The 16,667-nt window shown below is 38.6% G+C and overlaps 1 protein-coding gene across 1 annotated transcript in view; it reads left to right on the top strand.

Annotated features, from left to right (window-relative positions):
• The window catches only part of exoc4 (exocyst complex component 4), a 153,415-nt gene that overhangs the window by 121,883 nt on the left and 14,865 nt on the right, over nt 1-16,667 (top strand). The window contains exons 17-19 of the mRNA XM_042511086.1: nt 6,126-6,270; nt 11,446-11,624; nt 12,703-12,862. Coding sequence (XP_042367020.1) covers nt 6,126-6,270; nt 11,446-11,624; nt 12,703-12,862 — 484 coding nt within the window. The remainder of the gene's footprint in view (nt 1-6,125; nt 6,271-11,445; nt 11,625-12,702; nt 12,863-16,667) is intronic.

Below are 16,667 nucleotides of genomic sequence, written 5' to 3'. Positions count from 1 at the left end.
TGCTGTATGTTGTCTTTTGTTTCAGCCATGTGGCTTTCTGTCCAAATATCTTGCAAGTTTTGATTTTCTCTCATTATAAGGCAATGTTAAGCAGTCTGGGGTCTTCACATATTAAAATCTGTCAATCTCACTCTCAATTTTTACTTCCCCCCTCTCGCTCTCCTTCTTTCTCTCTGGACAGAGGTTTAGTTCCCCGTGTGCAGATGTTCATCCTCTACCAGAGGCAGCAAAATAATTAATAACTCCTCTCCTCTCTTACTCAGTCGTTTATGAATCATTCATCATTCCACTGCTGCAGGATACTGTCCTTTGCTTATCTTTCTACATTTTCTCTTCATTTCTCTTTTTTTGTGGAGAGGAAGAGTGTGTTATACTTTTTAAACAAAGTGGATCATGATTGGTATCAAGTATTTAACATTCAGTATGTGTCAGAGCCAAAGAAAATGTCAAGTTATATTGTTTTACTGTACTTTAGCGTATTGTTTTTCCCTCTTAATGGCACACATGTCAGAGATTGCAAGATCGGGTTTGTGTTAAAGGAGCATTGTGTAAGATTTTAGGGTTTTTAGCTGCATCAAACCAGTAAAACACTGAATAAAGCAGTTACAGGTTTAAAAAATAATAATCAAAATTTCCAAATGGACCTTTCTAGAGAAAGAAAACATGCTCGTAATATTATATTCCATTACTGCTAATATATCCCTTTAAATACAGACTGGACCTTTCATATGAACTTTGTGTGTTCATATGCGTCTGTATGCTGCATGTGTGCAAGAATGTGAATTCCATCACTGATCTTCTCCCTTAATGTTTGCCACCCTCGTCTTCTGCAGATGGTAAGCGACAGACGTTTCTCTTAGATGGGATTCGAAAAATAATTGGATAAGCACAGCACACACACGCATACCTACACATCAGCGCATAAATAGATACACGACACGCACATACATAGCCTCATATTTAATCAGCAGTGAAAGAAAGAAGAGAGCAAGAAAGTTGTCAGTCAGGACCAATGAGTCGTCTCCTTTTGCCCGTCTGTCCCTGACTCTAATGGTGCCCCCCATGCTGCGACGCCTCCCTCGCATCATCAAAGCAGCGCAGGCTGGAGGGGGGGGCATTCGTGTGCTTCTGTGTGTGTCTGTGCATGTGTGTTTTTTCAGTTTGTGTGCGTGTGTGTTTCACGAACACCCCCTGGAGAGACCTCCAGCAGTGTGTGCCACAGTGAGCCCTTTTTTCCCTTTCTGCTGCCAAAGTGAGTGAGTGTAATGCACATGAGAGGAAACAGAAGCCTTCGAGTCACTTTCACACACTGGCCTGTGTGCACACACACACTTTTGGAGGGAAAACACTCCCACAGGCAAAGCAAGTGAAAAACTCCTGCTCTCTTACACACAGCACAGCCACAAGCTAAGAGACGGAAAGAGACACTGAGAGCAAAATGGTCTGTATCAGATAAATATACATGTGCCCTTTTTCAGGTGCATTATAAAGTCGTTACAGTTATATATATTTACAGTCAGGATGATGTTAGATGGACAAAACACTTGTTGATTCCTTTGCTATCAGTAGTTATCAATAAAGTGAAAGATCATTTAATCCTTTGAAACTTGGAAGGACATCAGTTTTCTTAAACCTTTCAAAACCTGAGACTGTGCTAGAGAATGGGTTTGATTTATTTTAAAAACAAAAAAAGGATTAAAAGGCAATGGGCAACTTGCCAAGAAATGTCCCACAAATTGCAAGAAATTGGGAAAAAGAAATTAACCTGAAAATGTGTTTAAATGGAGAGAGAGAAAGTATTAGAAGATAATAATATTTTTTGTAAATGTCCACAAAACTATATTTATAATTGTTCTTGTTAAAAAATATTTTTGTAATATTTTTTTTGTCTTTTATTTTGTTAAATTTCAGCTAATTTCCTTGTAACGTCTTTCCATGTTTTATAAAAAAAACAGGTCAATTTGCTCAGGTTTCAAAGGGTCAGTGATGCTTTCAGGTTACTCGGCAGCACAGGTAATGTTTTTATAACTGTGGCTTTTAGTTTGAGTGGCAGTGTTGTGTTTCCATGCTGCACTTTATATCTATTAAAGATCTGATAAGACGACAAGGGAGAATAAACAGCGTCCGCTAAATACAATCAAATGAAGTCTATTAATGTCATTACGCTGCGTTCCCTTGAGAAATCACTGTGGATTTTTTCTGTTAAGACCAATCTCGTTTGTTGTTCCTGTGGCTCATTTAGATTAATTAATATTGACATTGCCAGCCTAAAGAAGAAAGCTTTGGCATAGATATCATATGGATTACATACAGAAAATGACTGTTGATTGACTTCAGTGATGCAGGATGATCCCCCATCCCCCACGCACGTCATTCCCTGATGGTGTAAGCATGGAGAGTAAGAAAAGTGTTAGCTTGGATGATCCTATTTTATGATTGCAAAACTTTTATTTAACCAATTAAAAAAACATTTTAGATCCAATATAATAGTGCGTTTGTACTGTAAAAGCACATATATAGAGCTGCAGTTAGTGCATTACCTACAGTAGATGGTGGCTGGTGTGATGCCAGTTTGGTGGAGCAGACAGGTGGCAAAGAGGCTAAACAATGTACTGCTGAGGATGCTACATATGCAGACAGGAGACAAATTTGCTTTTCCTAGGATAGCCAAGGCATGACTCACTCTACTCTCCCTCTGATTGGCTAGTACTTGTTTCCTTTGTTGGTTTGATTGATTAGGTTTAGGCAAAAGGAGTGGGGGTGGTTAGGGTTAGGATATAATATCAGGGTAAGCCAATCAGAAGCAGAGTATGGCAGGATGTGGAAATTCCTGAACAGGAGCAGCTGTAAGATGTATTTTAGCCTCCTAAAGGAAACAGCTTCAATGTACACTATATTTACATTATTCTACATTATTCCCTTTCAGGGAACTAATGTCATTATCGATGCTCTCTTCAGACCTACTAGATTTCATTGGTCAAAACAGTCATTTGTACCTCACAGCACGCAGGAGTGGCTGGTCTAGCACCAACTTAATGATTTAGTTTTTTTGTTGGTGTTTTCTTTTAAAACCAAACTAACAGGTTTATATGGGGAAATGCCACGATACTGGAACCTACATTTGGTCACCTGTGAATAAAAGTTATATAGCATTTTGAGGCTAAAACATTGAATTGAATTATTGGACTTGAATTCATCTGGAATACTGGAAAACAACACAATGATAATAAAAATAAAATAAAAAATAATAATAATAACGATAATGGAGCCACCCTAAACAAAAATACCAAAAAGAACATACAACCTAACAAAGAGATTATGTGCCATGGTAGGCTCATCTTATGAGTAAAGCCGGTCTTAATTTTGCTTGCACACTGGTATAATGTCAAATTATAGTCAGTGACAGAAATAAAGTCTGATTATGAGCTTAAAATGTTAGCCACCCTACCCACTAATTATCTCAGAAAACACAGTGCTGCTTCCAGCTGTGGTAACAATAAAACTGATTAAAAAGAGGAAAGGAAGACTCGTGATTTGGAGTTGAGTAACAACTTTATGGAGCAGCGGAGAACAGAGCATTTTGATACTGAAAAAAATAAGATTTTTTTTGTTGATATATGATAAATGTTACAAAAATCTGTGATTTTTCTAAGTAAAAAAAATCCTGATTTTTCAGTTTTCTGTGGAGGTGAACAGTACTCAGCAGTTTGATGATGTTTTAAATCGCAATAAGACATTTTATTGCAGTGTTGGGCCTTTACCTGAGGTGTTTATTAGTTAGATTTCAGCCTTTTCTTGTCTTATAAACTCTACGTAACTGCTGCAAATTGCTCTGCACTGCGCTTTCCCATCACACACATGTTATCAAGAAGGTTACACAAAAAGACAGTTAATTAACAAGTAACTTCACACATACAGTATGTACATATAGCACTTCTTCATACACAGTCCTTCACATCCCCCCTTTAATAAGAAACACAATCTCCAGCCTTTATCTCTGTATGTCAGACATACAGGCCATGAGAGCAGCTGTCAGAGTGATGTCACATCACATCCCCGGGTGTGTTTGCTTTGTTGATTGGATGGCCGTGGCACATACCTCACTGCTGTTTGTCTAAGCCAATGGTCTTTCCTCTTATCAGGGGTTCATTAAACATAACTGTAATGGGTACAGAAGCACATATTCACCAGCACATACGTGCACGTGAGCATACAGAAGCACTCGCAATGTAAGGCAGAGAAGAGTTACTTTGATTTAGCGAGCCTTGTCAATTCAAAAAGTGTAGAAATATGTGTACAGTAAAGTTTTCAAGGCCTTAGTAATGTGAAGGGATGTGTAGTTATTCCCCTTTGAAATGAACACTGGTATTTTATGTTTTGTCCATTGAGGTTTGATAATATCAGTTAGGTGTTTTAATTCATAACATTATATTAAATGTTCATAGCACTGGATGGTCCTCTTATGTGATGGTCCTCTTAATCCAAACATTAGGCAATGTTCAGTTTTGTAGATATAATCAGCATCACATCCATCTGCATTCTTTACTTTTTTGCATGATTTTCAAAAGGCACTGAGCTGAATTCACTTCGCGTACACAGCAGTTCATGGGTTTATGTGAGTGGTGGGAATCACCAGAGGCCCTAAAATACAATATTATTATGATACTTAAGTCACGATACAATATTATTGCAATTATTTAAAAAAATGTCTTATGAGTACTGCAATAGTTTATATTGAGTTATATTGTGATTTATCTTTTTTTCAACTGCAATTTATGTCACCTAAGGAAACTTTGCCAACATGTAATTTTTTAGTGAGATGAAGTTTTTAGTCATTACACTTACAGGATTTTTATTGCAGCAAAATGCTACTTGTACTAGTTTATATGTGTCATTGTCATAATGCAGAACCTACCAACTGTATATTAGGTACTGTTCGTATTAAGAAGGGCTTGGAAAGTACTTTTTGTTGTCTTTTTAGGATTGGTTCTACATTTTTTCCATTAAATTGTAGATGTATCCATCGTTTAGGACAAGAAACTGTCTTTATGTTACTGTAAGGTTTTTCTGGTCACAGAAAAACAAAACAGGTTTCCCAGTCCGCATTTTCAAGCAAACTTATGATAATGAGTCGTCTTTTTTATTTTATAGGACTGCACTTGCACTCTTCAAACAGTTTTCAATGGCATTGTCAAGTAAAAAATAATGAATACAAGAATGTATTGTGTGAGTGAAACCACCAACTTTGGAGCAAAATACTTGCAATCATCAGTCAGAAGTATCAGTCAGAGAGGGAAGACAAATGATCAGGTTGTATCGGCCTTCGTTCCAACTTGCAGTCACTCTGTCCCGACTGTGCATGTGTGCCTGCGTGCATGCATGTGTGACCTTCGGAAGGGCAGGAAGAGTAACTGGGGAGCTGGCTTTGACTGCGGCACATCGATCGTGGACCCCTGCATTCTCCTACTCAACAGTCACTCTTCGTATACACACACGCACACACACACACACACACACTCACACACTCACAAACATACACACACTCGCCTCATTGACCAAATAGACTTACATATGACTGACGGGGCCAATTTCTCTCCCTTTCCTCCCCTTGCTAATTTATGGCCATTGATCTACACCAGGCTGAATTTATATACACTCATCATGCTCCCGTGCTCTCTGGCTCTCTCTCTCTCTTTTCACACACACATACACACACAGGTCTTTTGTGTGGTTTACAATGCAGCGCCCTGACACATGCTCCTGCTGTCTCAGCACAAGTGGCGAGAAGAAAGTACAAGAACATGCTGAAGGACTCAGGAAGTGTGTGAAGTTGAGCTAATGGGTTTTTTGTGTGTACTGTGTGAGCTGGTGTCATTTTCAGTATCTGATAATTTCAATATGAAGTGACATGCACCTTGGAGTACGCTACAGTGTGTGTTGGCATGGAGGTCAGGGACAACGGTAGAGCAGCGCCTCTGGAGCTGGTCTGGCTTCAGCAACTTGCTCAAGCACTTTTCAGCAAGTCATCCTCATCATTCTATTTGGTCCCTCCACTCACTACTACTCCCCTCTTTGGTGCAACTAGGTTTGCTTATGGTGTCCTCCTGTCTCTTCTGTCCATACAGGTGCGTCTCCATGCTCAGCTGACAGCCAGGGGGTTGGTGAGAGCGAGCGGAGCAGGGAGCAGATTCTGCAGACCCTCAGCGACCTGTCCAGGGGCTTCCAGGACATTGCAGATCGCTGTCTTCTGGTGTTGCACCTCGAAGTCAGGTATGCAGGAGAAACTTACACATAGTGGAGAAATTGCAGAAATGAAAACACACAAAGGGGTTTTATATGGTATTGTTACGTTTATTTTGCTCTTGTCACCGGCTGAAGTAACAGTGCCTCCTCTGATACGAGTTGGGATTGAATTCCATTTATCTGCTGCTCTGACTGCTCTCTGCACTTAGCTAAATCTAGCTCTGATCTCCTTAGCATTGTCCCTGCAGGATGACACACATTGTTTAAGTGGTGGTGATACAAGACAATGAATTGCATATCTGCAAACCAAAGAAAATGGTTCAAGGTCCATAAGTTATATTTTTGTATGATGGTATTACTGATGATAGTTCCTATTTTTTTAGGTAATAGTTTCACATATAGTTTACACATAGTTTTAATAAATGGTTTCAGCATATTCACACCTGCCTGAGAACAGCTTGTAGCACAGTAAGATAAATGTAAGAAAATCACTGCATTAAGAGTTTAGCAGTGGTTAGAGGCAGCTGGACTCTAATGTGTCTAAAATTCATTCGACTAGCTCTGATACTTGTGGAGACCTTTTATATAAGCTTCATAAAACACAGGCATCGTCGTGTGTTGATGAGCTCTAAGTTTCCAAGACGTGCCACTGTCTTATTTTCAGTGTTCAGGCGGTACAGAGAAGCAGTACGTTTAATCACATTTGCTCCCCAGATTGACACATCACACCTCCTGTACCTTGATTACTATTTCTGTCTGCATCATGTGTTGGGTGTGTACTATGTTTGTGCATCAGTCGGCACGTGTCAAATGATGCGAGCAGCCAGTGCGTCACACTTTTCCTCTCATCTTCTTCCTGACAGTTGTGGAATCAGCACATTAACCCTTTGAAACCTGAGAAATTGGCTTGATTTCTTTCAAAAAACATGGGAAGAAGGCAATGACCAATGAAGGAAATTACCCCAAAAGTAGCAAGAAATTAGAAAAATGTACAAGAAAATTACCTGAAAATTAGTTTTAAAAACAGCTAATTCAAAATAAAATTAGAAAAAGTAAAACAAAAAACAAGGAAATTATGTGGAAAAAGTTCTTAAAATTGTATAGTAATTCTGTAACATAATTTATAATTATGATAACAATAAATATATATTTTTTGATATAATATTTTTTCAATAGCTTTTTCATTTTCCCCTAGACATCCCTAGCTTTTTAAAAATAATTTTCTAAATCTACAGATTTCTTGCAATTTCTTGCTCATTGCCTTTTCACGTGTTTTTGAAAGAAATTGCCCCAATTTTTTTGGGGTTCAATGGTTTAAATACTTGTGAAAGGTGGCCGAAAGCAGGACTAGAAAAGTGATGCTGCTCCTGGTATAAAAGGGTTAACTAAACCCATTTGTGTCACAAAAACACAAGATTGTTGCAGTATGACATCATTTACCAGTCAGTTACCATGATCATATTGCACAAGCTTAAAGGATATTAAAAAATATGGGCAAAAATGGTCAGTGGCATCACACTTCTACCCTAATGCACAAGTTTTTATATTTCTTGTGTTGATGTGAATGTCAATATCAGAGTTAATTTACCACACCATATACTCTCTCTCCCCCACAACCACTAATAGTCCTCCATCATCCCTCTCCCCTTTCTTCCATCCCTGCATGCATCACCATTTCCCTGTAGACTATTGTATAGCTTATGCAATATTGTTTATGATTTCAGTAGAAAACCCTCCCTGAGGCTGATGTCTAGCTATATGCTACACTCCATTGACTCTCCCCATCTAGCGAATTTCCCCTGATAGTGGTACCAGCTAAATGAAGCCATGAGGAAGAGAGCAGGATGGGAGCAGGAGGAGATGGCAGGGATATGAGCGTGGAGGTTAAAAAGATGGTGGGGGTTAAAGAAGGGAGTTACAGTAGCTAAGTGGAAGAAATGATTGAATGGAGAGAGAGCGGTAAGTTAGATGGAAGGCGTTTAAAATGTGGTGTAGTCGTTGGCTTTGCCTTAGGGGGAAGAGACATTCACCCATATCATTTTATACCTTTCTGCTCGGGGCACTGTGATGATGGAATTACGAGAGTATTGACTTCTTAAGTCTAGACAGAAATGAGCTTTCTATGGACCTAAAGGATCCCAGACTAAGATGTAGAGGTTTAAATGGACAGAGAGAAGTACAATATAGTAAAATGATGTGTTAAAAGACACTTCCTTTACCCATTACAGTCCTAAAAGTAGTATTAAAGATATATGTCGCCATAGACGTAAAATGTCAAGACAGACAAACTAGCCCTTTCAAGCATATAATGGACAGCTATTTATAAGCCATTTTCTTGTAAATGCATTCATTTTGATTCTGTAGTTGCGTATAAACCATGACAGAGGATCCTAGTGTATCAGGTCATACACTGCCGCACATTGGACCAGTTGTAAATGCAGCACAAATCTCTCAAAACTAAGAAGGTGGACAGATTGCAAGATACTATGTTGTGCATATCAGATTTTCTTACCAATGCTATTCTAGTAGGAGACCCTTGCAGGTAAATAAAATTTTGAAACATCAACTAATATCTCAGGAGAATTGCAGTTCTTAAAATTTCCAAGTATTGGCTTTATGTTGGGGGGAAATTACAAATAATTGCTGGCTATGTTTCACAACAATTAATACTTCATCAATTGATTTATGTTATTAAAATATCACTTGCAGTATTTGTCACAAAAGCGAAATTTTACAATATTTTTGTTACCATTGCGGAAAATGGAATGTCCTGGTGATGACATTTATTGGTATGCTGATGCAGGAGTTAGCAGCTCCCCGGTTCCCTCGTCAAAAAGGTCAAAAGGATTTTTTCCATTGGATTTTGGATCATTGCAGAAGATAAGCTCTGTGGCCAACATTCCTTTATGGTACTTACATGTTATATTTCACAAGATACACTTCACAAATAAATACCACTTTTAGGATTTTCGAAGCCTAAATGTAATCGCCAGAAATAAAAAAGCTAAATTTAGTCTGTAAACAAACTGCACTAAGGTAGCATGACTTAACTTAAAGCTGTGTTTGGCGCAGCGCTGCGCCAAATGATGATCTGTAGTCTCATTTAGCCACTCTTAAGCAAAAGCCTTTTTTTTAAGACACAGAAAAGCTCCATGAGTGGGGTACTTACTGACTTTTATGTTGTACAACAAAACGTAAAAGCTTACGTAAAAGCAGACCTGATTTCAGGCATCTAACCAAAACGCATTTACTTTGAGATGAGGGAACTCCTGAGTGCTAAATGCTGACTCAGTCATGGTACACACACTGGTACACTTCACTTAATAGTTTTGGATTATGTAAAATTATGTGAACACAGGTGTTTAACATTGTTAAAAATATGTTTTTTTGTTTGTTTGTTTGTCTTAAAGGAACTCCTTTTTTTCATTCCTAAAGAGAAATATAAATATTCGGGAAAAAATCTTGCCTAAGGTAGTCATAATTCATGCATGAAAGGACCAGAGATTGATAGAGGATTGATTTCCTTCTCAGTATTTTGCTTTTTTTGTTTTGAACCAAAAATGGTTTGTTCAAAAGAATAAAAAAAAAATATTATTTGAAAGTTCTGACAGTTTCTGCTATCAGGTCTCCTGTAGAGTTAAATCAGCCGTGTTTTTAGCAGTTGGATATGAACTTGTTTACAGAGGAATATGTGTGATTCTACCAGCCAAGAAAAGTGAATAGAAAACCCTTTGGGCAAGGTTCAATTACTCTGCTGGAGTTGCTCACTGGCCAAGGGCACAAATCCATGTTTGTGCCACATCTTCATTCAACTTGCCCTGAAAACAGATCTAGATGAAAATTAATGACAAAATGTCAAAAATGCATGTGTAAATTTGACCTTCTCTGGCACACTCTTTATTAATGTAATTAAATGCTTTTAAAGGCACTCACTGGCAATCATTTTTGGACAGGAGGGACCCAGAGTATGAGGGAGACTCTCAGAAATCCTCAGGCTGTTATATTTCATTTCAAGACCTGAAGTGAAGATTTTACAGGCTATACATTTACAAGATGTTTAAGTGTTTTTGTACCTCTGGGAGTTGTGCAAAAACTGTATTTAGCACTGTGCTCTACAGGTTGCCCTTAATGAATCCAGTTCCTCGGCTGAATAAGTGGATATATTACAAGTACTCTAAACATTTCTGATTATTTTTTAAATTATAGGTGTTAGAGTAGATACGTATATCAGCAAAGCTTGATAACTAAGTCTCCCTTTTATCTGTGTTAAAGTTTGGATATTTTTAAGTGGAGTTGTAAGAGGTGCTCTTTGGATCCAAGGGAAAAAAATGACCAAAAAAAGGAGGGAGAGGTTATACTTGTTATTTGTTCTGTTAATAAGTCATGACCAAAAAATACAAAGGCACTCTATTTCGCAGAAGTAAAAAGCCTTTAATAAATGGACCTTTGTGTTTTAACTGACAGTCTTAATCAGGGCATTTAAGAACAAGTGGCAGCTCACAGATGTGTCAAGGCTCAATAAAAACAGTAATTTTACCTCGCTGAACATCAGTATTTTTGGACTCCTCTTTCTCTATCACTAAGTTTGTGTTGTGGCGTGACTTTGATGTTTTAAAAGGTTAGTTCGGATTCATTAAATTTACACAATAACACAAACAAACAAACCAGTCGTGGCTACAGTAGCCTACACAGCTACCATATTCAGCCAAGTAAAATTACTGTATATGTCAATGGAGTCTGGTGGTTTTGAAGCGAATGATAAAACGTCTTCAGCACCGCATCAGAAAAGGCAGTTTGGTGGCAAGGAAAACCGGTTCTAAATATAGCACACACTTAAACTGACATTGATGTTTTTGGTGTGGCTAAAGTACAATTTGTTGTTGTACTGTCGGTAATGCACTGACAATGGATAGTGCCTCTTACAACCCCACTTCACAAAATCTGAACTTTCCCTTTAAACTCTGATGAAAGAGAAAAATACACCTCATTCATTCTCATCTCATAGTTGTTTTAAACATATAAACAACAGACTTTGAATGAGAATTTGGGGGGCGCTGTTGACAATTATAGCAAAATCAGCAGGTAAGTTTAACGAGATCTGAAATAGAAAACGAATAATGTCAGATATCTAATAATTTCCACTCTCTCTCTCTCTCTCTTTTCTACCCCTAAACTTCACCATCCTCCCACGTCTCAATCCAGGGTTCACTGTTTCCATTACCTGATCCCCCTGACTAAGCAAGGCAATTATGCCATCGTGGCTAATGTGGAGAGCATGGACTACGACCCGCTGGTGGTCAAACTGAACAAGGACATCTCAGCCATAGAGGAGGCCATGGGGGCCGCCCTGCAGCAGCACAAGTTCCAGTACATCTTTGAAGGTCAGCATGGACCTGTGGTGAAGTATAAACAGCTGCCTGAGAATTACCACCAATCTTCAGTTCCTCATTTGTTTCATGAGGACTTAATTGTTAAAGGGATGGTTGGTCCCCAAATCAGAAAAGTGTTTGTTTCCTCTTACCTGTAGTGCTATATATCAATCCAGTTTATTTATGTGAGTTACAGGAGGTTGGAGATATCAGCTGCAGAGATGGCCGCCCTCTCTTGAATACAATGGAGTTAGACAGCACTGGGCTCAAAGCTAACTAACATTAACATCGCGAGCTCTCATGAGCACAGGCCTCTCGTCTGTAAGCAGGTGCATGCTTCCGTCTGCGCAGTATGTGTTTAGTGGATGTAGTTCCGTAAAAAGAAAAAATAGGGTTCCCGTGGATACTTAAAAAGTCTTTTAAGGCATCGAAGTAATTAAACTGAAAATAAAGCCTTAATTGTTTTTTAAAGACCTCGATCAATCTTTCAACTGTGTGTAAAATGCTTTGGGAAGTAGGGTTTTATGAGTTCTTTTTTTTGACATTGCATTGTAATACCTTAAAAAATTGGTATCATCTTTTTTTTGCCGAATATTTCTTGAACTAGTTATGATTGGGATTAGGGTAGTGGAATCCCATATGCTGAGTGAGAAACAAAATTGAAAAAACAAACAACAGCAGTTATTTCCCAGTTATGACTAGATCTAACTTCCACTAGACCCAAAACATCTTGTATATTTATATTACAATAAACATTTGAGCAAAAATTGTCCTTGAAAAAGTGAATTCATGTTTTTTGTCTTCTTTGGTTATTCTAAAATTGTAGTCATACATTTCCTTCTGAGTCACATTTGAAAAGTCAGAAAAGTATTCAATATAACTCACTTTGAGCACTGCAGGGAAGAGGAAAAATATGTATTTTTGATCTAGGGGTGAACTGACCCTTCAAAACATCGATGACAGAAGACTCTTTACCTTTCCTCTTTCTGGTACTTTCTGCTTCACCCTTCATGCCTCTATGTTTTACAATTCTTCTGTAGTGCTGATCAGTCAATCTTTTTTTTCCTCTTTCCCACCACACTCTCATTAGGTTTGGGTCATCTGATCTCCTGTATTCTTATCAACGGAGCCCAGTACTTTAAGAGGATCAGCGAGTCTGGCATCAAGAAGATGTGCAGGAACATCTTTGTCCTCCAACAGAACCTCACCAACATCACCATGTCCAGGGAGGCCGACCTGGACTTCGCCAGGTAAAACTGTTTTTACATTCTCACAGTGTTAGCCACAGTGCCGTTCACCTGGAGCAGGTTTTGCATCAAGAATATACCTCAGCCAGAAACTGTTTTCCTGTATATGCACTCAAAGACTAATTACCTTGGATTGGAGTTACTATTTTTTGCAGTGTCTCTAAATTGTCGTGCTTTTGCCAAGAGCTTGCAGTTTCCCCTTGAGTTTCGCTGTTCCCATGGTGATAAAGCCTCTAATATTATAGGACCCAAGACAAAATAATGTCATAAATAACAATATTAATCAATGTGTTGGAATCTGAACTACATGGGGATGATGATCAAATTGATTATAACATCAAACAGAAACATTACATAAACTGTATTATGAAGCCATCAGTTCAGAAATAGTCTGTAATTATGGGTTGATTTTTAGTTTAAATTAGTTGATTTATTGGTCCAACACTACTACACACCTGCACAGACACACACAGACATACACATCGTCCTCAAGTTTAGACAGCAACTATGTCAGTGCGCGAGGAAGACAGATGGTCAAACAGATTGTCAAGCACACTGTGTGTCTGTGTGTGTACGCTTGTTGGTGTTTATTTCTTATTCATACATTTATATTTTGTGAGTCTACCTGCTGTTGCCCAGTGCTGTCCAGCCCTGACAGGCATGGGGGAAATCAGCGCTCAGATATCTTTGTGAAAGAAAGAAGGAGGGAGGGAGCAGGAGGGCAGAAAGAGAGAAGAAGACAGAAGGAGAGAGGTGATTCATAGTATTCATATGATTTTTTTTCCCTCTTTCAGAAGCTTGTGTCCTTGACAGGGGAGTGTGTGTGAGAGGAAGGATGATGGAAAAGATGGAGCAAGAAGGGAGGGCTTGGGGGGAGGAAGATTGAAAAACTAAGTGAAAGGAAGTTATAGAAAAGACGTCTTTCACAGGAATAGACATAGAATGGAGTTGGAGAAGGCAGCATGGATAGAAAATATAATACAGGAGAAGGAGAGATGAATGCCGAAACGCACAGTTCGAAAGTGGAGAAAAGGAAGATGATGAGATATTGATGAAGCATAAGAGAGAAAAGACAGATGAAAATGTTATCAGCTTGATTTTCAAATTTTTTAACTTTTGTTTTAACCTGTACATGGGTATCAGTAAGGGTTAGACTGGTGTAAAAACAAAAAAAGCGCCATAATGGACTGCTATACCCAATTTTACCAGTAGGCTTCACACTTTAGTCAGCAGTCGATCCAACAGGAAAATAATGAGACCGTCATGAGACCACATGCCATTGCAACTTCAGCGCAAGTTGACATTAAATCAAACATGGCTTTTTCAGTAAAGCGCAGATTTCCATAGCAGTAACAAAAACAGGTGATTTTTTTCTAACAGAGTGATCGTTTCTTAATTTTTGTTCCTTCTTCTTTGTTCGTTTTGTTTTGGGCAGCATCTCAATTAAATGCTGCACCACACCTCTCCAAACCTCAGTCTCGCTGCATCGAATATTTGTTGTTGTGTTTACCTGCGTCTGCCATGTTGTGTTGTAGGGTTAATTAGCTCCTTTTCACGGCTCTTGGAATCCTTACGAGTTTGTCGTATCTTTGAGTGGAAAGGTGCTGCCTGTGTTTGGACACTGCTATTGTTTGTAATTTGCCGCTATTGCAAGCCAAGTTTCCCTCCAGGAAAAAAACAAAGAAGTAAACTGAAATGACCTGAACTGTACTGGATGTGGAGGACCATTGATTAGTATGTTATTTCTACCCTCTGTCAACTTTGATTATGGAGAAATGCCAGTGATGGCTTCTCTGTCTTTTCTCTCCCTTTCCCGCTCTCTGATTACAAGGCGTGGGTGGTGTGGAGGTGTTGATTGGGAATTGCAGAGCGCATTGTTTACACATTCATGGCTTTTTGGATTGGCCGGCCTCCGGCTCCAAAACACGCACTTACACAAACACCCACACACATAGTCACACACACACACACACATGAAATTTGTAGCCCTCACTCTCACCCATGCAAAGACCAATCAGTATTTTGAAATCACATATTTATGTTTTGGACATGAATATTCATAAAGCATGCTCCATCGCTCCCACCTGCGAGTTGAAGTGACCATACGGCCTGTATAAAATCAAGTAGGATGAACATTAAATTATGCAACTCTGACTTAAAATGAAGTAATCTTGTTACACTTCATTTTTAAACAAGGTACACTCCGATATACATTCATTTCTAACATTGTTTGGCATGTTAGAGTATATATGTCAAATTGTATACAGTATGTTCAAAGTATACTTTGTGCTTATACCATATTGTTTGTGAGTTGGTCTATCTTAAAATCTTCTTATTTATTATGTCCACTGGTGAATTGTGACTAAGTACTTTTACTCAAGTACCATACTAAAGTATGAATTTTAGGTACTTGGACGTAACTTGAGTATTTTATTTTCATGCTGCTTTATACTTTTACCCCACTACATGTCAGAGGGAAACATTGTACTTGTTACGTCACTACATTTGTCTGACCGCTTAAGTCACTTTGAAAATTAAGATTTTCTAATAGAAAGCATAAGAGTTTACAAAATATGATATCTCTTATTAATTAAACTACCAAAGAGTTTATACATGTACAGCAACGATTGGTTGATTAATCAGTCAGTCAAAAAATTAATTGCCCACTATTTTGATAAACATTTAAGTCTTTTTCTATTTTTTTTTTCTTAAATCATTTTGAGTTGTTTGGGTTAGGACTAGGGATATACATATATATATGTGTGTGTGTGTGTGTGCTTCTACAACCAGCAACCCAACAGTGCCGTCCGAAACTGGCAGGTTTGGTCCATCCCAATGTTGTGTCCATGGCCACAGCCTTGGTACTTACATTTGAAAATTAGTAGCACATATAAAGACAAGCGCTCTCATGTTTCAAAAAATTTAAGCAACACTCAACCCTGATGGCAACATCAATCATTTAGCAACTGAATCCTCTATATGCCATCAATAATGAAAGATAGGCTGATGATTGTTTTTTGAAGTTCATACAAGTACGTACGCGCACTGTGGCCTATTGAAACAGTTTTGTTGTAAAGATGCTGAGAAAGAAAACAGAATTGGCCAACTAGAATTAGCAGTGAAGAAGTCGGCTGAGGAAGATGTACAAAAAGCAGAATAGAACAGAATATTCATCAGTATTTTATTACCACCTCTGGAGAAACAAGAGAGAGATGAGGAGAGGATGTGATCGCAGCAGGAAGCCTGCTTTTGTGAAAGGCTGCAGATGCTTGCCTGTGTACCCATGTACTTTTATGTTCCTGTGTGTGCATATTAGTGTGTGTGTGTATATGTGTGTGTTTGGGCTGTTTTTCTGCATCTGCTGTGCTTGTATGGGAAAGGGAGAGACGAGAGAGACCTGGACAAGGGCACAGTAATAACCATTGATCTGAGTTAAAACTAAGGAGAGGCCCGGTAACCAGCACTGCAGAACTCATGAAGATACACACACACTCTCTCTTACACACACACTCTCCCTCACGTAGACTGTGACGAAGGTTAAGGAAACAGTGCCACCCTGTGGTTGAATCCATGTTTATATACAATGTAACACTGTGAAAACCTACAGTATGTCCGTTGGTAAGGTTGTTAAAACTCACATATGTGTGTGTTAGCATGTGTATGGACAGGTCCTATGGCGGCCTCTTGTCTCTCAGTCAGGAATTTGGCAGCGATATCAGCTCATGGGTCAAGGTCACACACACAAACACACACCTAAATACTGAAGTGCATGTGGACACACACAGACCATCTGCTCAAAAACCGTTCA

This window comes from Plectropomus leopardus, chromosome 22, assembly GCF_008729295.1.
Source record: "Plectropomus leopardus isolate mb chromosome 22, YSFRI_Pleo_2.0, whole genome shotgun sequence".
Classification (NCBI taxonomy): Eukaryota; Metazoa; Chordata; class Actinopteri; order Perciformes; family Serranidae; genus Plectropomus; species Plectropomus leopardus.
The sequence above is the reverse complement of the archived record's forward strand: the minus strand, read 5'-3'. Positions and strand labels throughout refer to the sequence as shown.